Source organism: Strix aluco, chromosome 1 (assembly GCF_031877795.1).
Source record: "Strix aluco isolate bStrAlu1 chromosome 1, bStrAlu1.hap1, whole genome shotgun sequence".
NCBI lineage: Eukaryota > Metazoa > Chordata > Aves > Strigiformes > Strigidae > Strix > Strix aluco.
Genome location: NC_133931.1, coordinates 169,033,671 through 169,060,525, shown reverse-complemented (window position 1 = coordinate 169,060,525; position 26,855 = coordinate 169,033,671). Strand labels below are relative to the sequence as shown.

General features: G+C 42.9%; 1 protein-coding gene across 14 annotated transcripts in view; it reads right to left on the bottom strand.

Moving 5' to 3' along the window:
- MAP4 (microtubule associated protein 4) overlaps positions 1 to 26,855 on the bottom strand; it is a 165,265-nt gene that overhangs the window by 58,504 nt on the left and 79,906 nt on the right. For 13 of the 14 annotated variants that reach the window (XM_074844479.1, XM_074844549.1, XM_074844575.1 and 10 more), the window contains 4 exons: positions 7,332 to 7,463; positions 3,134 to 3,244; positions 2,391 to 2,519; positions 1,797 to 1,871 (listed from right to left, as the gene is read on the bottom strand). In XM_074844479.1, coding sequence (XP_074700580.1) covers positions 1,797 to 1,871; positions 2,391 to 2,519; positions 3,134 to 3,244; positions 7,332 to 7,463 — 447 coding nt within the window. Of the gene's footprint in view, positions 1 to 1,796; positions 1,872 to 2,390; positions 2,520 to 3,133; positions 3,245 to 7,331; positions 7,464 to 12,881; positions 13,217 to 26,855 lie in introns of those variants that run through there. The other variant, XM_074844595.1, reaches the window with a different exon arrangement.

Below are 26,855 nucleotides of genomic sequence, written 5' to 3'. Positions count from 1 at the left end.
AATTTTCAGAAATACGTACAATACCTAGGAAAACACTTGTATCTTGAGAGAGGCTGCTGCTGGGACAAAGTTGAGGAACGTTCTGTTACAAAGAATCCCAGTTCTACCCTAAGCCCTAGGTAGAGCCACCAGCTCCAGAAACACTTTCTACCTAGGACCAGTGGCAAACTACTCTCTTTTTAGCTTGTTCACCAAAATCGGCAATAAAGATCCCATTATGGATCAAATATCATAGTACTCATGTAACTGCAACAGAATCACGTCTCAATGGAGCTTCAAAGATTTAACTGTAAGCAGAATCTGAAGATAATTGGACAGAATACATAGGTTTGCAATTAGAATTTAGTTTAAAATTCTGTTATTTATGCATGACCCAGAATTATGTTTGTTGGTGCCCTCAGCTGCACTAACCCTTCGAACAGTAAACACGAGTGCTGTGACTTATCACTCAAGTCAGCAGATTTGACTCTCAGTGTGTACAAAGACTAGAATTCTTGGCAGCAGTAAAGTTCCAGTTTTAGAGTTTCTTTTCAAGAGTAAACTTTACTCATCTTATTTATTATTTTAGTGTCAAGTAAGGCTTGAACACACATCCCAGCTGGAAATTAAGGTACCTTCACCGTAATGGAGTTGCACAGAATGGAGACACAGTCTGGAATCCACACAGCTTGCTGCTGAACATAATTTTTTGCACACATCTACATCTGTTAACTTAATTCCCCAAAACCCATGAAAGGGCATGCTTTCAGCGGGTTAAAGCCCTCCTACACAATATGCCTCCAAAAGGGCATGCCACTAATATCTACTGATGATTGGGCTTGGAACTGCATATGTTAAATTTGTTACCCTAAATTAGAAGTAAACATTCTATATAAATGCAGGGTTCTCTCCACCCCTTCCAGCACTAAACCAGAAAGTGCAGTTAAATAACATCTTATGGATGGAAAACTGCCTGTGAGCCAGCAATGTGCACTCACAGCCCAGAAAGCCACCCATGTGCTGGGCTGCACCCAGAGCAGTGTGGGCAGCAGGGCGAGGGGGGGGATTCTCCCCCTCTGCTCCGCTCTCCTCAGACCCCCCTGCACTGCTGGGTCCAGCTCTGGGGGCACCAACAGCAGAAGGACACGGACCTGCTCGAGCGGGGCCAGAGGAGGCCACGAAGATGCTCGTGGGGCTGGAGCACCCCCCTGTGAGGACAGGCTGAGAGAGTTGGGGGGTTCAGCTGGAGAAGAGAAGTCTCTGGGGAGACCTTAGAGCGGCCTCCCAGGACTGAAAGGGGCTACAGCAAAGGGGGGAGGGACTCTTGATCAGGGGGTGTAGGGATAGGATGAGGGGTAACGGTTTTAAACTGAATGAGGGCAGATTCAGATTAGATCTAAGGAAGAAATTCTCCCCTGTGAGGGGGGTGAGGCCCTGGCACAGGTTGCCCAGAGCAGCTGTGGCTGCCCCCTCCCTGGAAGGGTTCAAGGCCAGGTTGGACGGGGCTTTGGGCAACCTGGGCTAGTGGAAGGTGTCCCTGCCCGTGGTACAGTGGTTGGAACTAGATGGTCTTTAAGGTCCCTTCCAGCCCAAACCATTCTAGGATTCTATGATGATTCTATGATCTCTGTAAAACACACATTTCTATTCCAAATTTATTTGAGAACCAGAAACAGCATTTTTCCTGGTCAGGTCCCACTTCACTCCATCACAGCCTTGTGTTTCTTGAAAAGGCAGACAAGGAGAGCAGCTCTGCCTCTACTGTTCAGAAACTCTCCACAGACAGTCCCTGCAGATCAAATCAAAACTTTTTTTACCTGGTGGCTCAACAAAGAAAGAGGCATCTGGTCCCTGCACATCATGCTGAGCTCCCATCCAATGTTCTTCAGGCACTACAGAAAACAAACACATTAATCCTGTCACTGCCACTAACACCGCTTTATTTTTTCAGTTGAAGGTATTGACTCTGCTGTTTTGCGAGTTCATTCTCAGGTAACTCTTCAGTTCCCTTTAAGAATGGTACCAGAACATCATGTTCTTCTGCAATTATTGCTAGTGAAAGCTTGCCATCAGAGAAGAGTTATAACCAGCACTGACCCAAGGACCCAATAGAGTGGGTTTTTTCCTCAATTCTTCTGGGCAACTGGCTCTAGGTGGCCCTGCTTGAGCAGGGCGCTGGACAAGGTGACCTCCAGAGGTGTCCTTCCAACTTCAGCCATTCTGTGATCTCCTAAGATCTTCAGAACATTCCCACTGAACCACTGTCATTGACAATATGGTATTTTCTAATCTTGACTCATTTTATGTATCAACTCCTCCACCAGGACTCTTTAGGACTAGCTCACCAAGCTGCATACCCTTCAAACCCAGCTAGCAAGACAGACAGTAATAGCCAAACATCTGTTTCTTACCTGCTTTGTCTTGCAGAAATTCTGCAGTTGAATCTAGGCCAATGAAGGCTGATGGGTCTAGAGCCTCTGCAGGAGAATACAGGGGCCCCAAGAAAGGTTGTTCAGGTACCATCATAGATCCATGAGGTGCTAATGAAACAAAAGGCCATTTGTTAATCACCATGCTAGCCCTAAAGACTCCCCGCCAAATTTTAAAGTCTATACAACACTTGGAAAACAAACTATTCTGTTCTGCTCACAAGTAGTTTAGGTAAAGTTTGTAAGCAACACTGTCAGTTAGCTCACCTCTACAAACTGCAGTCATGTATGTATATATAACTTTTTAACAAGGTATAAGACAGTAAACACAGGCAAATTATTTCCCTTTTGCTTCCTGCTTCTGCTGCCATGAATTCTTGCTAATAACCACTTAAACTCCAATAATCCAAAAACTGAAGACCGCTTTGTGGAGAAAGTTCACATCTATTTGGTTTCTAGCCATGAAGACAAGAGCCACCGGTAACTCCTGCTTGTCTAGATGTCTTATTTCCTTCTGCCTAAATATACTTCAAAAAAACCCCTTCCTGGAAGTAGCTATTGGAATGGCTTTAGGCGCACACACACAAATCTTAAAAAAAAAAAAATCACGTGAAGAGATTTTATAGTCTGTGCACTTAGCATCTTAATAGTTTTCAGTACATGAAAGTCAACAGAGAAAACACCAAAACCTGACCATCAAGGACAAATGCCAAGAAGGAACTCACCAAGGATGTTTCTGGAAGCATCAACATGGTCTGTGAACAGCGGCACATTCTTCATGTCAGTAGGAAATGATAAATCAGGCAGATTTTCCCCTCTGTGCATGCTGAAGGGGTCTGGTAGGAGACAAGAACAAGGCCGGTGTCACCACACAGGGGAAAGATATGATGCAGAGTGAGATTATTTTAAAAATGAGATGAAGATGCACTTGGCACCACCACTGGACTTCCAAGGGAAAGCTGCTTTCAAGATTATTTATCGGGGCAAACATGCTCATAACTCGAATTTATGCCCAACAGTAAAGCACGGTTGCTCAGACTGCTTCCTAGGGAAAACTGACTCAAGCTTAGATTATGACTGTTGCATGGAGAACCTGTCTCCTCCTCTCAAGGAGGAAGCATCTGTTTCTGACCTGATGGACACATAACCTGAGTCATGAACAACGGCTGAGCTCTGGATCAGTTAACTCAACAGCAGACCAAGGAAAGCCTGTGTAAGCTACATGCACTCCTCCCCAAGAACAGTACGCCAGTATAAACTGACTGATGGGCCAGTGTTTTAACTGAGTTACAAGCCAGAGAGGAAAATATCACATTTCCCAGTGTCCCAGGCAGATGAGCAGCCTTCACCCTTAGTTCCAGACCAGACACACTGGTGAGGGCTGTCAGGATCTTCAGTCCACATTTGCAAGTTGTCTCGTGTCAGCTTCAGTTGGTCTAATGTGCATGAGCTTTGTTCTGCTTTTGGTCTGTGTTTTAAATGGATATTTGTTCTGCTTTTGGTCTGTGTTTTAAGTATATATCAGTGTCATCAGCAAAAGATGGCACTCTTTTGCAGCTGAAGATTCATCAAGAGAAAATTCCTTTCCTGCGAGTTTTATTTTTTGTGTGCACACATCTCCTTTCCTCTCAAGTGATCAGCACGGGCATTCAAACCAGACAGGACAGAGAGAACCACCATGCTGAGTTTGATAAAATGGATTCCTTAACTGAAATGTCATGAGTCACAGAGCATACAGATGACCTCACTGACAGAATAAAACAAAGAAAAGACGACCCTTCCATGAGTTAGTCACCGTGACACAGTCAAGGGCAAGACACTGCAAGGGGAAGGAATGTGGCATTCATCTCAAACAAATTATTCTGCAGTTTACAAACCCCTGGATGTGTTCTAGGGTCAATGATTCCTAGCACATCTCGCTGGTTTGTGCCACACGTACATTGCACTTCTCTCCAGACAGGCACAGCCGAGCAGTGAGAGGTTTCGACTCAAGTGGCCTCTCGCAGACGAGTGACATTTCTCACAACTATCTCACACGTTGCATTACCCGGGAGCTGAAGAACTTTCTGTTCCCGAAATGGCTGTCACACACCAATTTTCAGACACTGCACAGATTTCTGCTGCTTAAGCACAATTAAAAGGGATTCAGCTGAAGGCTGCTAGTTATTTTATGTTGGGCTATCTGTGCTATGTTTTATATTATTTTAATGTCATGCTATCGATGGGGATGACAGCCAAACTTCAAATGTCCACATGCCCACAGTGCTCCAAGATGTCAGGATCAGGTGAGCTGCACAAATTCTTTTATAACTCTGTCAGACTATTTGAGATGCCAAGACAATGACTTACTTCAGAGTAAATTGTAGAAATTTTAATTATTTTAATAATTGTAGAAAATTTTAATTTCGAGCTGTTTAAAACAGTATTACCAAGACTAAGTAACTGCCTTTTTTCCAATTAAAAAAAAAAACCCAAACACAATAAACCAACAAAAAACCCACAAAAAACCATCATGACTGAAACCAATTTAAAAACTAAAAGAGATGCTGATGATCTCCCCTCTTTGTCCAGTACTTAAACGACATGACAAAAATGGGCGATCCAGACTGAACCCTGTCTGCTCCAGAGGGAGAAAGGGGAGGAGTGGAAGGAGTTATGGCTGAACTTTTGATTCTCGCCTCCAAAGATCTCCACAGACTCCGAGTGGGCCTGTGCACTTCTCAGGTTTCATTTTTGTGACTGGTAAGCGATGCCGCTCTGCTGATGCCAAGGTGACGCTTCCAGCAAAAGGCGCTGCAGCTGAGAACTGAAAGGCAGGCGAGTAAGGGTGGGCTGGACGGACGGGATATGGCCAGTTCAGGAAATCAGCACATCTTGCATTACGTGAGCCCTGAAAATAATTCTCTACTCGCTCAAAATCTGCAGCTTGTTTAGAGTATTATGAAGCCAGACGAATGTTAAGAATCTGAGAGCATTGTTACTAGACAGCTGGAGGTAAGATTGACAAAACGTTTGTGAAAGTTTCTTTTCAGCTCATTTCCATAGACACTCGTATCCTCCGCTGTTCAGAGACACAGCTCCAATTTGCTAATGACTGTGAACTAATAAAAGCATATTACTGTAGATCATTTAAATAGGAACTCTTCATGTTTAGATGCTTACCTCTAGTTACAGTAATAATGACACACCTGTGATTAAGGGCCTTGTAGCACTTTCAAAGCTTGCAAGCAGTTAGATAATGTTTGAGTTTTAGTCATTCTACATTACAACAACATTTTTAAAGCAAGTCTTTTTATTACAGGTAGTGTGTAAAATATATATGTACATTTTTGCTCGTAACTGTTACCTTTGTAGGGCTGGGTCCCACTGCCAGATCCCAGCACAGTGTTTGCAGTGTGGAACAGCAAAGTCCAGAGCAGACTCAAACACACTCTTTCAGCTGCTCACAGAAGTGGCAGAGCAGCCTTGCCCACATTTCTCACCAAGGAATTACAGCAATGCTGGCTGGGAGACCTGTTACACCACTGACCAGAGAAGTCTCTCCTTGGGAGGGAAATCATCCTACTGTTTTCCAAAGACCGTGCATAAAAATATTTAATAAACCCATCGAGTTTTATGAGTCTGCTGTTCCCATTTTTCTCCTGCTGACAAGTCCTTACAGCTTGTCTGTCCTCTCTGATCCCTCTGCTCAGTTATGGGAATCGACAAACCTCTAAGCAGAATCTCTTGTTTGCAAAGTACCAGGAAGAGCAGCATGGAGGAATACTTTCATACTGAAGTATACGTGGTACCTTACACATGTACAGGTGTGCAAAGATACTCTAAGGACATGAAACCTAAGGAAATGTGGTTTCATGCAATAGAGAATCCACAGATTTGCATTATTCAGGCCAAAAGAATACTGGGTGATGGGCTAGGTATGTAAATTGCTCCTAATCACCAAGTTTGTCATCTGGCTATGGAGCATAACTACATCAACATCCCATTCTTTCATCTAACAAAGCAATGGGAGGGAAAAACCCAACTACGGCGTTTTAGAAACTTGTGGCTCTTTTGTTCCAGTCGTTCCATGAATCATTTCTTACCCTTGTAACAATATATTAATTTCTTCACAGAATCTCTTAGTAAATATGAGATTCAGATAGCAAGACAATAATTTAGTAAGCATGTCTACAGTGCTCAAAAATATATATTAAAAAATGTTTCATCCTGTTTCAGCCAGTATTTTGCCCAAGTTTATTGCCTGTTATAATCTGGGCAGCACATACATTTCTCATACCCTCCAATAGCTAGCAAGTAATTTCCCATAAGCTTTCTCAAAAATGAGAGAAAATTGGGTAAAAGTTGTTGGGTGAAAGGGTATCTTTTTGCAGGGGCAAGTTATACAAGGTTCATTTAATTTTCAAGAGAGTCAGCAGCTACACAGGCTGCCTCGGGAACAAACCAACCTGCATTGCAGACACAGCTACGTGACAGCTGGAACTGGCATTTCTGAGAGCCAGGGAACACTGGCTTTCAGCTGGCAACAATTTTGGCGAGGTTTGCACTGAAAGCCACGGTACTCGAGAGTGGTTAAACTGTGGGAGTCAACCAAAGGCTGCTATCACCATGTGAGCCAAGTCAGGGGGAAATCTGCCCACCCACACTCTGTGTACTCTAACACACCGGACTAGCAACTCCAACTCCATTTTTAACCTGCTAGACCATGCTCCAGGGCAAGTTAGGGGCTTGATGTGCTAAGTTAACTCTGGTGTCAAGGTGTTACACGTCTTAGGAAAACAGAGCAACACATCCTAAAGAACACAGACGTGAGTACAAGGCAAGAGAACAAAACCACCCTTAGGGATAGAGGCTAGGACCCTATCACGGTACACAACTGATAAAATAACTGATGCTGCAGTTTTAAGAGTAATACAGTCATACCAGCCATCTCCATGGGTTTGAATACGGGCTGTGGTTCAAAGCACAGGTCTCTGTCATCCATTGTCCAGGAGTCATTGCGATCGAGAAATTCTTGGTAAGACAGCTTTTCATCCATGATTTCTCCTGGGAATGCTGAAATTAGAGAAGAAAATGACACAGTCAAAAGTGAAACATTAATCTAAAATATTTAAAATAGATTATTGCATGATGTGACATTCAGAGGCCAACAGTTAATGTGAACCATTAGCAAACTAGAGACCATGAACATCCATTTTTTACTGCTTTGATCCAACTCTTCAAATATAAGAAACAGAACAATGGGAATTTCTGCATCTCGATACGCATATAAGATCGAGAACAGACTCGCATGTCAGAGTGCTGTCCTGTTTTCAAATGCTGAATGATTTACACCAGCTCCTCACACTCATCTTAAGGATTTTTTTCATCAATGCATGATCTGTAATAACCCTGAGGCCCTGAACTTGTGAGGCTGAGCAAAGAGTTGAAGCCTCAATACAGAAATGCTGAACACAACTTGCTCATCAGGTCACAGTGGGGAAGAGGGGAAGCCAAAGGCCCTTCCCTCTCCTGCTCAGGCATGGACTTGTACACCCTGAATCTGACCGTATTTACAAAAAAGTTAGGATCACCACAAACACAAAGTACCCATAAGATGGTTTTGCTCTCTATTTTACTAGGAAGACAAACTCCAAATCATTTAAGTGAATAACTTTTCCCTAAATATCTCAAAGGCCTTTATTTGTATATCTTATATCTTACATCTTACAATATTTCGCACTTAGGCCTAATCTTCCTCCAGTTTACAATAAAAGACAGTTCTCTGAACACATCAACACATCAAAGCCTGATGGTTTATATCTGACCACGGAAAACATTAATCTTTCTTTGCTGGCCTGTGTTAAAAACAACTGCACTGAGACTAACAGCCTTCAGCAGTTCGAGATGTTATAGTCAAGTATTTTATCACTGAAGCCTTACTAGGCACCTTTCACAGCCTATAAACGTCTCGCAGAAAAATGCATGGAAACAAAGAAGTTAGACTACATAAGATAAAACTACGTAAGGTCTGTCACAAGGAATATTGAAAATATGCAGATCAGCCTTTTCCTGAAGTCCTTACAAAGCAGTTGGAAGATGTTTAGAAAAACAAAGCAAGCTGAGCTGTCAACTGAGACTCCAGCAGCAGCACTAGGACACGCCATGGGCTTCCCTCTTCCTCACCTTCTGTGCCTGTTTCGGGGGTTTTTTTGGTTGGAGGTTTTGGGTTTTTTCTAACATCTCCACTTTGCTCCGGCCTATTTATTCACTTCTCCCACTGTAGCACCTTGGGATGACCTAGTGGATAAGCAAGAGCCTGTAGCACCCCTGCACCCACGTCACAACACGCAGACGTATGAAACACTGACAACAGCCCCAGCTGCACCAACATCTTCATGAACAAGATGATTTCACCTCTGTCCTGGGAGGCTGGGACTTAAAGGCCCCCAAAAGTGCTGCAGGCCTCTTGGGGAGGGCGGTCCACCCCTGTGTATTGGGGGGAAGCTTTGGATATGAAGGGAACCGCGTCTCCACTGATCACTATTTTTAAACACTTCAACTTTAAATCACTTCAACAGAGAAACAAAAGCAGCAGCGAGTTGTAATGGCCAGGATGGGAAAAAGCACCAAGCCATCAAGTAAGTTCTCCTTGTAAATAAGAGATGTATCAATATGTACAGCATATGAAAGCTAGCTATAAATGAACTAATATTCATGAGGTTTGATTTACAGTTAAAATTCACACCAAAAAACCCTGAACTTTAGCTGTGTCAATACTGGCTACTCTGCTGTAGCTCCCTCACAGCCTCAGCTGTTGCCCAGTCATTTCAGCTTTCAAACACATTTCCAGATCCTGTAGTTGTGCAAAAGAAACAAAAGTCATAAAGTTTTCAAGTATGACAAATGCAGTGGAAGGGCTCAAAACAAATACCCAGATTTTTCTTCTAAGGAGACCTGAATTTGTCAACTCTTCTATCGACAACATTAAACTTTCAGACTGATTTCCATTTTCTTCTGGAAAGAAACACAGAAAATTTACACAAATTCCTTCTCTCATCCCCTAACGCGATATTCCGCACTCATTCACCAATACATCTCGTTACGCTTTTAGTATTTTTACCTTCACTTGAGCTAACAGTACCACTTGCAAGATTGCAACTCAGGAAAGGAAACTGATTGTATGCCTCAAAAGATATCCCTGAAGACAACCCTTAATTCGGTGCAAAACTGCAGTTAATAAAAGCACCCAATGTTAACACACAGAAGGAACAGAAAGGAAGAAATTATTAAAAAACACAAGACTCTTATATAAAAGCAACAAGTGCTGTCTCTTCTAGGAGGCTGAGGTACAAATAGAGAATTCATAGCAAGGTGGAACAGAGATTCACAGAGAGATTGTAAAAATTTAATAATAATAAACAAGTGATTGAGAAAGAGTAAGATGAAAGAGGGCTTTTGTGGGGTGGGTGGGTTGTTTGTTTTACATCACCAAATAATGAAACGATACCAGTACAAATCAATCAGTGCTTCCAGCCATTTCATCAGAGATTTTATTTTTACAATAACAGGAGGCAATTCAATGAAGTTAGAAACATGTCAAAAATCTCAGATTAGTATATAAATACTACTTCTCATAATTAAACTCGGAACTCAATGCCATACAGCATCCCTGGGGTCAAAAACTTTGCAAGGTCAGAGGGTACCACGATCTGCATATTCCTATTTTGAGTCATTAACAACAATACACTTTAGCAGGGACTTCAGAGATAATCCCTAGGAAAGGCAGAAGAGTTAATGAGCTTTAACTCCCTCCCAGGTGTTACATGAACTGTGGGGTGGCAGAGGGGACAGGGCACTGGGCGAGTGCTTCTCCTCCTAAATCTAGAGGGAGGCAGTGAGGGTGTCACCGGGTTTCAATTATCAGCAGCTCAGTTCCCTTGGCAGGAGGCAGGACACGGTCCCTGCCCACACCACCCCCCTGCCTGGCAGGGAACTGCTGCCGTCCCCAAGCTGCCTTTCAGCTGACCTGAACGGGGATGTCCCAGGTGTGCTCCACTTCCCAGGGGGCTGAGAAACGTCGTACCAGGCACGCTGTGCTGTGGATGCTGCGAGCAAAAAGGAACTGGATCTTCAAAGGGAAACATGACAGACCAGTCACAAGACTGCTCATGGCACCAGCGTTTGAACTTGGGTGTCCCACAAGAAACAACTGAACGAGTAACATGCTGGAAACATTTCTGGGTTTTTTTTCCCTACTGAAATTCAAAATACAGAGAACGCTGCCTACCAGCTGCAGGTTGGGTACTAACACACCACGACAAGACAGGTACTAACTACGGGAAGCAATATTATCCTATAACAGAAGTTCACAACTGTAGAAGAGTTCCTATTCAGATCCAACTAAATAGAAATAAAATGCATTTATTTTTGCCCTTATATGCATTCTGAGGGCCAGAGAATGGGAATTCAAAGTATCATTCTAGTAAACACAAGATCTTTTAATACTTCGCTTCTGTGTAAACACCAAGAGAAAGCACTGAAGAACTCCCTTTGAATAATTTCGATATCTGACCATCAGCAGAGTTATTCCTACCTCTCGTGCTATAACCCTGCAGATGCTACATGCATCCTAAAGCAGTGCTGATTTGGCAAGTGGATGCTGCTTTTCTGCCAGTGGCTTTTGGCTCCTATTCTGCTAAATGACTACATTTGACATGGTTGACTTCAACAGAGAGGATACAGAAGCTTCCCAGGCCAAGCTTTACGACAGCTCTGCTTCTTCTACGCAAAGGACAGGGTATAACTATGTGCAAAAGCAAGCAGGAAAGGCGACACGTGAAGGCAATAACCCCCTCGTGTTCAGCAGAAAAATCAGCGTAGGCAATGCTGGCTGATCACAGAGTCTGAGGGTAGCTTAAAGGCTGACCATTTAAGCAAGAAATATTTTATTAAGACAGACAATGATCATTTAGATTTGCAAAGTACTTTGAAGATAAAGTGCCACTATGTGTGTCAAGAGACATTATTATTTATGATTATTTGTGGTGGAGAGTAGCAAAGGATTTAATTCTATTCTATTGTAAATTCTTCTGGACAGGAACCTGTCATTCGTTTGTCTATAAAACTCTATTTAAAGCAAAAAAAAAACAACCACCAAACCCAGGAGACACTAAATGTCCTTGTTAGTGTGAGGAAGAGGCCTGGGAGCAGTTCAGAAGATTTGACATGGAATTTCTCAATGATGACTAACTCATTTTTGGATTGGACCCACGCTAAGTCTGATCAGCTGTAGAGCACACACTGATTAAACTCTTAAATATTTTAACTAAATCTAGTTAGTACTAGACCTCAAATACATATTAGCATATTACTATTAATAATAGACCTTTACAGGGAAAGAACATAGAATTAGGGTCAAACAGGTAAACCAGAAGTAAAAACTACAGGTTTTGTGTTTTGTTTTAGCAGACGGGTTGCATTCATGCCTTTAACGAAAGAGGAGGGGAACCTCCCTCAACCACACACCTGGCTGGAAAAGCAATAAACAGGACAGTAAGGCAGCAGACAAAAAGAAGTGCAAAGGGAAACATTTACATGTGACATTAGATGAAATCAAACTCCTGTAACAGTTGAGCAAAACTACATTGGTATTTGCAAACCCTCAGTTCTAGCAAAAGCCCCAAAAGCCAGATGAAAGGCGATTCAAAAGCAGCTGTGAATTGCCTCTGCCAAACCATCAGAAATATAAACCAAAGACTTGCATAGTTTTCATGTAATATTTTCATAACAGATGCTGTTATGAAAACCAAAGCCAAACCATTGCTTTCCAGCAGAAAACCAGAGGTAAGGAGGAATGGGGTTAGCTGCGCGAGGGGCCCGCAGGCAGGCTGACGCTGACCTTCGCTACGCGAGCGCCAGCAGCAATGCAAGCGGAGAGCAAAGACTGCTGTATCAAAATCAGCATGAGCAAACACTCCCTTGCTATTCCTGAAGTGGTTTGCAACGCTATTTACCATACAGCTATAAAGTGGACACTTCCAGCTTATTTGTCGTCCCCAGTCCATCCCAACATTCGGTTCCTCCTTATTCAAGCAAACTTGGGGGGACACAAGAAACGTGATCTCAGAAACAGGGTCCCAAGGACTGCAGAAAAGAGAATTTTTCTGTTCCAAACCCAGTCCTGCAGACCCTCCCAAATCACACATGGGATCTACAAATAAAAGAAATAAAAGCAAACAAAAACGACCAGTCAAACTGTTATAACGATCAATCCTGAAAGCGCCTGTTAATACGTATCAGCAGCAGGTAATGTACTCAACACCAAATGTAAATTTGACAGATCCCACAGACCTGCAAAGTAATTTTAGCAAGTATTAAAGCTTGGTGATAGTTGAAAATCCAGTTATGACTGTTGATAATATAAACCAATGTAGGATTACAGCTTAGAAAGTCTTGATTAAAGAAAAAAGATACCATTAACAACATACTTACAAAGCAAACTTGCTTCTGAAAGTAAAAATACAGTTCCCATGCAAGTAGCACCTTTGCTGAACTGATCCCACGGCAGGTTCCGGAGAAAGAGCGCAAAACATTTAGTAGGGCTGCTGACAGTGTTGATTTGTTTGTTTTATCATCTGCTCTGCAATGATCAGCATGGTCACATAAGCCAATTCAGAAGCTAATCCATACAAAACAGCACTTCTGGCAACCTACATCACAGACGCTCCCAACATGGGCAGCCTGCTGTGCTCAGACCTCCAGAAGAAAAAAAAATAAAATTAAAAAATCTGTACCCACTAATGTGCAGGACACCACTGAGTGAACTTCCAGCAAGGAGCACTCTTAGTAGAGGATTACCATGATAAACCCTTTTCGCTGCAGGAGATGCTAATCTTGATAGGTGACTGACCAGATCTCCAGCTAGAGGTTAAGTACCTTCCCAATTAACGAGTCTGCAGCCGTGAGATGTCCCTGCCAGCACCAAGCCAAGCAAACAGAAAAAGAGAAGCTTAAGAGCTTCATTCCTATAGCCGATCTTAAAGCTAATTTGCCCAGATCACTGCGTTGGTTCAGGATCTGAAACGGATGCCAAGTTTGCCTCAAACTGCCACCTAAGACCAACATTTTGCCAGTCGGCAGAACAAGCCATGCCCTGCAGTGAATTCTCACCAACCTCAAAGGAAATGAAAGTCCACACCACCTCTGCAGGGTATGGTATACTACTACCTTTTAGAAGAAACTTTAAGAAGCATTGTTAGAAGGCAGGGGCTTGGTAACATGCAAATGTTTATATTCTGCATGTGATTTTGAGCTGTTTTGGTAGCACCTGGATCCTGTGCAAGGCGAGGCTCTGAGCACTGGCCGCCACGGGCAGTTACTAACACGAGCAACTTCTGATTCCCAGCATATGGATTCATGAGACTTATGTACACACCCAGAGGTACTACCTTCAATATGCTAACCAATGTTTATATAGGACGGCTGACGTGTGCAACAGCAGGTAAACACCCCTACACGCAGCCAAGACGACGTGGGTCCTCCTCCTTCCCTCACTCGGACGTTAACGCATTACTTAGGATAAGGGACACAGAAGCCTCACCTGAAAGGTTACACGGTACCTCTTCAGAGATGCTCAGCGCTCTCTTTGTGCACGCTGGCTTCAGAGTAAACAGAGGACCTCGCAGGAATATCTTCTCAATGTTTTATTAGCAGTTTCATTATTTTGTAAAATAGAATATTGTCTATTTCAGTTCAGAGTGAAGGATCTTAAAATCACTGTAAATGAGTATTACAGACAAGCTTCACTCATGCCCAAAATCAAAGGGATAAACATAGACAAACAACAACATGGAAAAGGACGTAGACCAGCCTACCAAAGGAAGTTGTACATTTTTATCCAAGAGGATAAGAGCTCAAGATTAAAGAAGTTTTTGCATTTAATAAATATGTAAAGCACAAAGCTGGCAGCCTTGATGAAGAGGAATTTATCCAGACCAGAGCCAAACTGGTTGCTTTCTGCCCAGTGACATTCCTCTTATCAAACTGAAATACAGGCCACTCCATTTAAACCTTTTTTTTTTTTTTTAAATAAAAATCTGAGGGAAATTGAACACTGGACAGGTTGCCCAGAGAGGTTGTGGAGTCTCCATCCTCGGAGATAGCTCAAAACCCAGCTGGACAGAGCCCGAGCAGCCTCCTCTAGTCTCCATGCTTTGAGCAGGGGGGTTGGACTCAAGATGTCAGAGGTCCCTTCCAGCTTCCTAAGCTTTTGCAGACACTTCAGATGCTGCTTTTGAAGAAAAAGACTTCTGCCCTTGCAGAAGATAAAGGCTTAACTACCAGGAACTAGTGCTGGCTGAGATTACTCTAAATACTTTAATTTGCTGCAGTGAGATGCAACTTAAAATCCACCACTGAGTTAGATGGGAAAAAGAAAATCAGGAATATATTACAGGTCTTCAAGAAACCACAGGGCATTTCAGATGGTGCTGACAAGTCAAGAAACATTTTATTGCTTTCTTTCTGAAATTCCATGCTGTTATATAATCCAGAATGCTAAAAAAGCTCAGTGCACACGACTGTCAGAACCAGTATCTCCTAACTGAAAAGATGCAAAGTCAGTAACTTCAAAGTTCAACACAAGGTTCACATTTTGCCTTTAAGAAAAAAAAAAAAAGCAAGGAAAAAAAAAATGCTGTTTTTACTGTTTATTGTATAGCTTTTTCCCCTCTTATTCTTCCTAAAAGAGAGATTCCCTTCAGCAGAGATTGCTTCATGATAAATTGAAAGCAAGAACCAGAGATGCACAGAAAGCACACATCCCACCCTCAGCTCTAATTGCTCTACAGCAATGTTTGTTCTCATGCTCCTGCTTCCCGTTGGGAATGTCAGATGCTCAGGAAGTGAGTAATCTGTTAACACATCTCAGATGTTATTGGAGAAGTCTCGCGGATCACTGACAATGTTCCCGACTGCCATGCAGGACAACTTCCACCAGATACTCTCTTTAAATTCCTACATCTAGAAGTGCACTCAATGGACTACATTTTTTAATAACAGAGGCACTTGAAGGCCTAGTTCTAAACAAAAGGCTCTCTAAAGACTTACTTCCACAGCATTGTCATAGGTACACCTAAACAAAATAGCTCTACTTAGGAGAATTCTTTCACCCCTGAATTGTTACTCTGAGCAGGTACCTGTTTGGTGAATTAAGAGAATGCCACTTGTGTTTTCTGCAGGAAGATGAGAATTACAGGAATCCTGCCGGTGTCACCAGGCATTTTAAAGCTTCAGACACTTGAATCATGGTTGAATATTTTTACTTGCTGATGTTCTTGAGCTTTTTGGTTCTTCTTATCTGATATTTTGGAGAGCCAAGCGATACAACTAAGGCAAGTTTTACTGTTTCACTTGGGGTTCCTTCCTACAGCTCAGGGCCTTCTACACATCCTTGGTAGTGAATATTTCATTCCAAATCCATTGAAAAAACCCACAAACCTGTTCAACAGGCCCAAGATGCAGACAATAAGAGCACATGTCTACATATAGAAACCCCAAAGCAATAACGCCAAGACTGAGTCAGCAAAATCACTTCCCCATTCCCTGGCCTTGGTTACAGCCTCAGAGGAGAAGAATGTGCAAGAAGGTATCTGAACATCTTGACCAAGCGGCCTTGCCTAACATTTATGAAGTTGAAATAAGTAAAATTCTGAGGCAAAAGACTCAACAGCATGGGAACTACTGGCTCCTTATGGTGGGCATATGAGACCTGTCCAAAACCCAGTTTGCTGGCACCGGAGGGGAGCTCAAGAGATGTGAGAGAATCAGCCAGTTTCTCATCCCCCATCCTACCAACCTGGCCAGAGCTCCTGAGCCCAGAGATCTCACACTCGTGAGTACACAGGTCTGTGAGTGAAAGTGATGCAAAAACAATCATGACTTTAAAAAAGTTTTGTTTAAAATAAGTATCACCTGCCCTTCCATAAAGTCTCACACTGATTTATGTTGCTTTAACATCCTACAAAAGCCTCCAAACTTCCAGAGCAATCTGGAAGCTGCCAGTGCTGCGACACTGCATGAGGAAGGAAGCCCTGAAGAGTTTTTGCAGTGGACTACAGCCCGTCCGTGCTCGGTACTACCCCGAGCAGGGAGAGCGTGTCCCTTATGCTGTCACCACAAGCCAGTGACACTGCAGTTTAGAGCAGAGAGCTGTGACCCAGAGCGCTGTCATCCCTTGTTCCGAGCAGGAAAAAGCTATTTCCCCTGAAAGGCCTGTTGCCAAATTTAAACAGCTTTATACTGATTCAGGCAAATGCTCCAGTTCAAACACACAATTATAACTTCTTTCTGCGGGGTAGGGGGAGAGGCTGGAGCAGCATCTCAGACATGGCAGTGGCACATTTTGAGAAGACAGACCATGCTCCAGATTAATCCAGGGTCAAAAAACTGCACAGTGCTTCAGAGCAGAAGCCTTTGAGAAGAACAGAACAAGGTACCAGCATAAGGATTCGTTCAGCAAAGGTCAGTGCTGACAGAAGCAAGGTACCAGCATAAGGATTCGTTCAGCAAAGGTCAGTGCTGAGCTTAAGTACACAAGCCTTTCAAACATGGATATACAGAGGCATGAATTGCCACCCTTGTGGGGTGCGAGGACTTTGGTTTTCCAGGATTGGGAGTCCTCTTCCTCCAGGGCAAGTGAAGTAGCCTCTTGAACAGGGACACGGGTATCCCCTAAACCTCTGGAGATGTGGGTGGGGAAGGGTGAGAAAACAGAATCACAGAATCCTCCAGGTTGGAAAAGCCCTTGAAGCTCCTCCAGTCCAACCATTAACCTCACACTGACCGTTCTCAACTCCACCAGATCCCTCAGCGCTATGTAAAACCAAAAACTTGTCCCCAGACATGCAACCCAGAAGTCTGGAAAATGAGCAGGATCTACAGATGCTGTGCATAAACAGCTGGTAACATGCAAGCCCTGCCCTTGAGACATGTGCTGCGACGTACCTCTCGGACATGCAGTGACCCCACGGAGCTGAGGAGCAGAGGATGCTCAGCAGCCAGAGGCCCAGGAACAACCTGCAGCCCAGCTGAGATGATGGGCCGCTCCCTGGGACATGTCATCGGGGACCCCGAGCTGCAGCCTGGATTGAGGCCAACAGCTAAAGAGGGTTCAGGGCACCATAAACACAGAAAAGCAGCTAATGCACAAGCTTCTGCCGTTCTGCAAGTCGAACTGGAACTTTCGAAGCACAGTGCCCTCCACCCCCAGGAAATCCAAGGGTAGATTTAAAAAAAAAAAAAAAAAACCTGAGGCATAAAAAGCCAGTAAAATTCTTAAAGAAAATATCCCCTATATACCATCTGATGATGATTTAGTAACTTGTGTTGAGGAACTCCAACCTTCTCTAAGCTTTATCCTTCTGCATTGAGACTAGATCACATTTACCCAAACTACCACAAAAAATAAGCCTGCAAATTTCTCTTCAGCTAGACCAAAGTGCTTCTTTATCTTTAAGATCATAAGATACCACAGGATTTCTTCTTATCCCATGCCCATACCAGACGGACCAACCAATTACTGTTCTCTTCATGAAAAATGTTTTATATTTGAGATGTCTTTTCACAGGTTGGTTAAACATCACATTCCCCAAGTCCCCAGACTGCCTTCCATTTGCCTGCTCAACAGACACTGGGCAGAGCTACCCAGCCAAGTCATCACCGAAAGCAACTGGAGCAGAATAACTTCCTCTACCTCCTCGTGCAGAACACTCCTGTGGGGACCTGGGGGTATGAGTGGATGGAAAACTGACTGTGAGCCAGCAATGTGCACTCGCAGCCCAGAAAGCCACCCGTGTGCTGGGCTGCACCCAGAGCAGTGCGGGCAGCAGGGCGAGGGGGGGGATTCTCCCCCTCTGCTCCGCTCTCCTGAGACCCCCCTGCACTGCTGGGTCCAGCTCTGGGGGCACCAACAGCAGAAGGACACGGACCTGCTCGAGCGAGGCCAGAGGAGGCCACGAAGATGCTCGTGGGGCTGGAGCACCCCCCTGTGAGGACAGGCTGAGAGAGTTGGGGGGTTCAGCTGGAGAAGAGAAGGCTCCGGGGAGACCTTAGAGTGGCCTCCCAGGACTGAAAGGGGCTACAGGAAAGGGGGGAAGGGACTCTTGATCAGGGGGTATAGGGATGGGATGAGTGGAAATGGCTTTAAACTTCAAGAGGGGAGATTTAGATTAGATGTAAGGAGGAAATTCTCCCCTGTGAGGGTGGTGAGGCCCTGGCACAGGTTGCCCAGAGAAGCTGTGGCTGCCCCCTCCCTGGAAGGGTTCAAGGCCAGGTTGGACGGGGCTTTGGGCAACCTGGGCTAGTGGAAGGTGTCCCTGCCCGGGGCAGGGGGTTGGAACTGGGTGATGTTTAAGGTCCCTTCCAACTCAAACCATTCTAGGAGTCCCATGACATGGCTGCTGCATTCCTGTGCTGAGCCGCATTTCATTTGTGTTCTGTTACAATTCCCAAGTTTCCTCCTGACAACGTTGAAGTGTTTTTCTGCTGAATTCTTTTGTCAGATGTAATCAGGGCCAGAGAAGAAAAAATAAATAAATAAAAGCACTTACAGTCCCTATGGAATGAGCACGATCTCCAAGTGTATTCTTTTAAAAGTCATATTTACAAACAGAAACACATACAAGAATAAGGTCCATGCACCACCATATATGAAGTGTCCAGCCAACTGCTTGGAAGTGATCCATCCGTGAGGACTTTCCAAGAGCTCTTTTTCCAACTGAAGGGGGCATAAAACTGGCCATCTCCTCCCAAAACTTAACAAGCAAATTATGAAACTGGGGTCATGTTAAAGAAACATTCTTACTCCCTGCATCCCATCCTACCTACACCTCATCTGCTACCTCGTCAAACAAAAGAAACTTGAAAGACTGTTTCCAGAGCACAGTGCATCCTGTTTATTACCCTGCTATTCTCTAGTTGGCTGTAAACTGGTTGTTTCATCACTTTTCTAATATATTAATTTAAATTAGGTTGCACATTAGCAATGCTCCACATCTCTAACCCAGGTATGGTGCTTGCCCTCTCCCATTGCCGGGGACCTTCCACCCCCATCCCTGTGAGCTCGACACAACTGCCGATGGTTTGGAGGCTGATCTTGTGATCTGTCCTCTACAGATTTGCTGTTGAGGCCTATGCTACAGCCCTGTTAAACAGCATTACTTATCAAATCAAATCATATAAAACAGAACTAGAGGAGACAAGGGTCTGAATACTGTAGCCTTTTTTGCATCATTTTCTCCTTCATCTCTGTTTAACAGTTTTCTTTCAACCTTCTCTTATGCCTAATAAATTAGAAAGCCCCTTCTTTTTGACTCATGCACTTCAGTAGTTGTAAATCATTATGTACCGTAATATGTGTAGTTTCTAAATCTCTGGAGCTTTAAGCCCTAGCTTCCATTTTTATTAGTTTCCACTCTTCTCCAGACCCTTTAAAGAACTCCTGACACAGCCATGTTAGTAATCATCTGAAAATGCCTTGCCTATAGATACAAATCATTTGCCTTCATTAGTTTTTTAGCACTTCATCTTCCCAACAGATTTAACTCATGCGTTCCCTGGCTGCCAAGATGAATTTAAATTCACCATCTTTTTCTCCCTGCTGTTCATACCTTTACTTGCCTAAAAATAGCCAGTTTATCATATTTACTTGCTCTCCACCTTATCTTCTATCCTTATCTTCATTCAGCTCTCATAAGTAAAAACATGCAGTAGAGACAGCACCAGCTCACTGATTAAACCTTCTCCTAGTTAAAAAAATCCAAACAATTTATTTCAGATATTTCTAGATCATAAGCCAACACTCATCCCCAAAACCAGATGCCCAGAGCTGTTAGCAAGGAAGCTACTCAGAGAACTAAAAATGTATTATAAATATGCATAGAGTCCAGAACTCTGAAAAATTTTAATGTATTACTGCTCCATGTTCAACCACACAGTATCAGTAATTCCATCCCCAGAACCATTAGTGTTCGATTACTGCTTAGATTCCAAATGCTTCATTTCTTTTGACCTACATATTTTGGCACTTTCACTCCTTCCCCTCCTGCTTCACATGAGATGCAGAGGAACCATTCAGAAATGACAATATATATTGTCACCCTTGAACATATAAATACATACATATATATATGGGGACATACACACATATATATCTCTCTCTATATATGTCTCTTTTCTACTGCTTCCCGAATACCATCTGTGGGTGCATGTACACAGAAGTCCCCATATGCTTGTTCTGCAGAATGAGATAGTGATAATGGAAATAAGTGCTTAAAATAGAAAATTTCCCTTCAGCATTACAGTCATGTTTGTTTAATGCTGAGATTATAGCCCGTTTCTCAGCCTATGTTCACACACATTGCGGTGACCTACTTTCTGCTTTTAAAATCCCATGGCAAAAGCGGCGAGCTCACATGAGGAATCAGAAGCAGTCAAGAGAAATCTATCTGCCACATTTGTAATATAGTTTTATGGCCATTAATTCCAGCTAGTGTCAAACTAATGACATGAGGGACATCAAAGCATGAAACCATTTGCATAATACTAGAAGAATCCACAATTCTATTCAGGGTGCTTCTGCTCAGAGAATGAGAAAAATGACATGCTGTCTCTGCTCTTTTGAAATCCTAATTTACAGCCTTGTAAAGAGCCAGTTTTCTAGGAATTTTTTAATTCCTCACTAAGGAGTTTTTGGTGTTTTGCAGTGCTAAATAAACCTTGTCAATGGTATTTTCTCTCTGTAAAACTAACCAATGAAGTACCTTTATTCATGTGGACAAGCCACTCGAGACTGAGCGCAGCCACCCAAGGGAAGCAGTTCACCTAAAAGGAAAGGCTGCTGCAGCTGGTATTTGCATGGGAGCTCCCACCTTCACACCACAGCCCAAGATGTAAAGAAAAAAAATTACTCAGATCTCTGCTCTAATACTGACTTGTCTCACCTAGATGTATTTGACAGAGTCGGGTCCCAGGCACACAGCTAAAGCAGAACCACTAATGCTCCTCTGTTTGACAGTAAGTAGACCAGACATTTCCAGGGTTGTCAGAAGACTTTCATGGCCTGTGAAGCTCCAGCCACACCGAGAGACGCAGTGAACGCACTGCAGGGCATTTCTGCAGTCAGGGGAGACAAGTCTTCTGGTTTGTTTTCGTTTTAGGAAAAATACAACAGCACACAGAAAATTTGACCTTGAAACACAGCTGGGTGACTGCATCGTGCCACGTCTGCAGGAGCTGTCCCGCACTCCACAGAGGGATGCAAAGGTGCAACGTGGGTCTGTCGCGCACTGAAAACCAGCACGCTTCCAGCACCGACTGGAAAGCACATCTGAAAGCTGCAAAAAAGTGTTGTACATAGTTAGGCAGTAGGCTGCTCCCAAGTATATCAATGAGGAAAAAAAGCTCAAAGCCCCCCTCCTCTTTTGGGAGGTATGGCTTAAAACACAAAAACTGAATTAACCACCGAGTTCAAAGATGCGCATCGAGACATCTTGCTCTGGTTAAGCCTGTTCACTTCACTGAGATTTAGTGCTGAAACATTTTTATGAAGCAACCTGAGCAGGATCATAGATGCTACTGAGACAGGAAAGCAGCACAAGCCTCAGCAATGATGGCACCCGTGGAAATCAGTTCACCTTCAACTAACCATAATCCTGAAGAGCAAACATAAGTATTCCTGCAATTACTCCTTCAACAAGCAGGACTGCCTTTCAAGGCTGGCTTCCGAGTAAATCGCTGTAATGAACAGCCTGAAGAATAAGAGGTATGAAAATTGATGCAGCCCTTAAGACCGGCTCTTCTGTAGTCAACACAAAACCCACAACTGGTAGTTGAACCCAATAATGAGTTTATATATACACGTTTCTTTTAACTGAAGGTCTGACCAGGTAAATCTAATCTTCCTCAACTCTCAGCTACTAAGCTGGGCAACTCAATTTGGATCTTTTAATGATTATTTGGTTCCCATTCACGTTGAATCTGAGACTATGGCTTTAGCAGAACACAGTATTGCATTAAACTATCTAAAATTTCAAGCAATATACATATAAATGTAGATTTTTCTCTATTTTTTCAAGCAGAATCGGTCATTTTGGTTGTAAGATTGAGACACTGATGACTCCCTAACACCTTGCAAAACTGTCTTCATGTGGGTGACATTTTGAAAGATGAGCTGTTTGCAGCATTGAAAAACAGGATAGTGTTCATGTAAGAGATGTAACGCAACAGATCTCCTGGACAAAGCATGGAAGACTTGACTTCGCTGAAAGCAAAGTATTTTAATCTGTAGCCAAGGGAAATGTTAGGGAAACTGGAGACACAAGGAAATGACATAAAGGTAAATAAAGAATTGGCTAAGTGACAAGTGGCAAGGCAATGTCAAGAGGGGAATTATCTTGCTGGAGGAACATAACTAGTTATGAGAATTTGAAGATCAAGAATCCAGAATAACTCAGGCTTAATATTTTTATTTTTAATCTTAGAGATTAGAAAGAGTTCTGATGAAATGAAGTTAAAAGATAAAGTCAGCAAACAGTGTTAGGATGCCATCCAGGAAAAATTAAGTGATTTTGCGTAACAGAATGGTAGACACGAAACGAAGTTTTGACATTACGAAATTCAAAGTCATGTGAGGGACCGAAACACTGAACTAACAGGATTTATGACATAAACAGGGAGTTCAAAGAGAAACACAGGCTGAGCTTACTAATCAAATAGAGAGAGACTGAACTGTGGGATGAAGAGATGAGAGAACACAGGAGCCCAAGAGGCAAGGGATGTCTGTTAGAGAATGGGGTGGACTAATGCCCTGTAAGACCACAACAAGATTTCTTCCGCAAAACACGTCATGCAGCTCCAATCAGCATCCCAGGATAAACAATAAAGAACGATGACTTGGGACTTGAAGGTGGACAACAATATTAAAACTTTCTTGAATATCTTGAAAAGACTAAGAGTTCAAGTGGTTTAGCTCAGCAAAAAAAGAGAAGGAAAAAGAACAGATTCTCCTCCTTAAGTTTACTGGGTAATTGTTAGGGAGGTGGAAGTGTTTCCTCAAACGTAAAGCCAATATTTGCACAGAACAACTGCTTATATCATTTCCACAGTATCTTTAGTATGGAATTTAGAAGTTTAAGTAACCCTCAGGGAGTGAAAGCAGTGAAACAGCCCACGAGCTGTGACAGGAAAACACATCTTTTTCAAGGTGTTTATTAAAGAAATCACTCCTCTATCTACAGTAGTTAGAATCTGGGTTTGACTACCCAAGCAAATCTTTCCATCTTCATGCTCACTTTGTAGTGTTATTAAAACAGCCATATTTCAAGTTTATTAATAAACATCTTCAGTGCCTCCATCACCAACGGTAAAGGTGGCACAGGACAGCTCTGAGACCCACCAGCATGCAGCTCAGTGAAACACCCTGCGAGTAAAGACACTGCACTGGGCTCACCACTGTATAATCCCAAAGCTTGACCCCAAAGTTAGACTTCATATGTCATCCCCATAAAATGGGCAAAATGCCAGCTAGCCTTTTCAAAATATCACTTGCACCTTAGTTTCTCAGCAGGATTGATGACATCCATAAACAACAATTAGAATGGGCAGGGTGGGTTAAGTTATTAGAGTTTAAGTATGTAGTTCTGGGCTATAACCAGCACACAGAGTAATTCTGAGTTTTACAAAAGAGACAATGTTGTATCAACTTAAATGTATTTGAAAATCTAGCTTCTCTTACGACTGTATTTTACACTAAACACACTGCAAATGGAAGTATCCTATGGAAGTAAGATGCTCGCCTGGGTGTTAACTGCATCCATGTGACACTACCTCTCTTTAAATGTGTATCTGGAGGGACTGTATTTTTCTGTGGGTGCAAAGAGTAAATGGAATCAAGTCTTTCAGTTCTTCACCATTATGTTTCAGATTTATGTACTCAATTGGTTTGCAAAAACCCACAATATTATATAGCTTTACGTTTAAACAAAGTCCATGGTTTGCAGAATACATACATATTCAGAACATCATCAAGTGATGAACTCTCATCTACTGACCCGTGCTAGTTTGAAGGAAATAAGCTGAAAGGGGAAGAGGGCCAAGGTGGCCTCAAGAAGCCAGTCCTACAGTTGGTAACCAGTGCCTGTATCCACCACATGGAGCTGGCCTCCAAAGACTCTCTTGCCTTAGTTAATCAAAGAAAGGTTGATCCCATCAACAACGTTCCACAGTCGATCTTTTTAACAAGTCATTCTGCTCTCCTGTGTCTGGTACTCTCCCCCTTCAACAGTATCTGCGTAAAAATTTAAGACTACCTGGGTGTGTATTTGGTTTGTCTCTGTGCTGTATGCCCTACCTGCAGCTAGAGCAATGGCAGCGAGTAGAATGCTGCTACGGTAGTGGTCCATCTGACCTGGGAAAGGTGACAATGTGGCACCAGAACACTGCAACACAACAAGAATCTTATGTTATAGCTACACTTTAATATTAAAGAAGCAGAAGTATCTTTTCTCAGACTTTGAGAAAACGTTCTTATTTCACATCTCAGACACACTGGAGTAAACTGAAGAGCCAAATTTGTATTATCTGCACGTACAGGAGGCAGAGATTAGATGCTTGTTCTCTGCTATTAGAAATATCCTTGGACTTTCCACCCTGTTGACAAATTTCATTCTACAGCAGCACGTCTTAAACTGGCACCAAGAAGAGAGATTTTAGAGCACAAAAAGCTGTGTACCAATTAAGGCAGAATACATGGCATCATATCAAGAACCCAGACACCCCTAACCCTTCTCCTCTGCCAAATCCCATTAACACGGAACAGTTCATACAGCCATTACAGATTGATGATGAGACCCACAACAGCTTTCTGCTGGCAAACAGTGTCACGTCTCAGGTCCTGACTCTCTGCCTGACAGTTTCTGGTTGGGAAGCAACAATTTTAATGGTTGGCTCAGGAAACCAGAGTTCTCCTCCCAACCTTCCCACTAACTCACCATGTGGCATCATCATTAACTACCAGTACATCCTCCTCTTGAATCTGGTAGGAAGCCATTGAACACTAGAAGTTTTAATCTGCACAGAAAAAAGGACTCCAGAAGAATGACATGCTGTTGTTTAGTCCTACAGTCATCTCTGAGGAAACCACCAACCCTCTTAAATGCAAGTAACTACTATATCCCCAGCAGTTCAGAAAGAGCAGAGAAAGGCAGCAAGTTTAGCCACTCTCTGTTTTTTCAGGAAGCCAGACTAACCTGAAAGTGTGGAAAAACTTGTCAGAGAACTACAATCTTTTTTCAGAAGAGATAGGTCAAATACAGTGTGCTCTAGTTAAAAGGAAGAAGGTTAAATAACATAAGTGACATGCCAAACCAAAATCAAGCATCCCTTCCAGATAATTTCTTTTGGAGGGCGAATTGTGTTTTGTTCGCTTCCTAGAGTCTCATCTAACTTCTGTGCCTTGCTAAGTCATTTCTAATTTCATAGTTGCCTAAGCATCAATTGTCTACAGAAGTATCATAGAATAGTTTGGGTTGGAAGGTACCTTTAGAGGTCATCTACTCCAAACATCTACAGCCCTAAAGCTGTATGATCACCCCTAAGGGAGCTGTTAATCTTGCATAGTTTAAGAGGCATTCATTAAACGTGAACAGCCAGATGCCTGTTAAGTTTCAATTTCTACCCAGTCATCTCCAGGAAGCAGCTTATTTTGCCATTCACTGCTGCTAAAATGAACTGCCAGATTTATGGGAACAGCCTCCTCCTCAAACACCACAGCGTCTCTGTGTTACAGAAACCACGATCCTACCTTGTTCATTACAGCAGAAAAGAACAGCTTCAAGTGAGGAGGGACCAACTGACACACTGAGGTGAGCTTTTATCACAGCAGACGAAGGAGATACTGCACAGTATTCATCAATAGAAATGGAAAAAGGAAAAGCACATACTTTAAAAAAAAAAAAATCAAACATTGCATTTTGCACAATCTGAGAGCAGGGTAAGCCTCACCTGCAGCGCTACCCGACGGGAGAAGAGACCTGTTCAGAGAGGACCAGGCAGAGCTCCCTGGGCTGGGCGAGGACAACAGGATCCTGAGCATCCCTCATGCCTGATTTCACACAGTTTTATAACTCTGGGAAGTTGCAAAGCTTTTTTTTTTTTTTTTTTTTCAATAGTCATTCAGCAATAATTCAGGTAATTTTTATGCTATACTGGACAAAAGCCTGAGTATGTTAGAACCACAAACTTTACTGAATACTTGGTATTTTATGGGTCGGAGCTGGCAATTAGCTGCACACATTGTACCAAAATAGCAGCAAAAAGGGGGATTACTGATGAGCATGATTTCTTTATTTTCAGTGAATTACTCATGCAAGACTAAGTGAGCTGAATTTGTTAAAAACCATTTGTATAGAG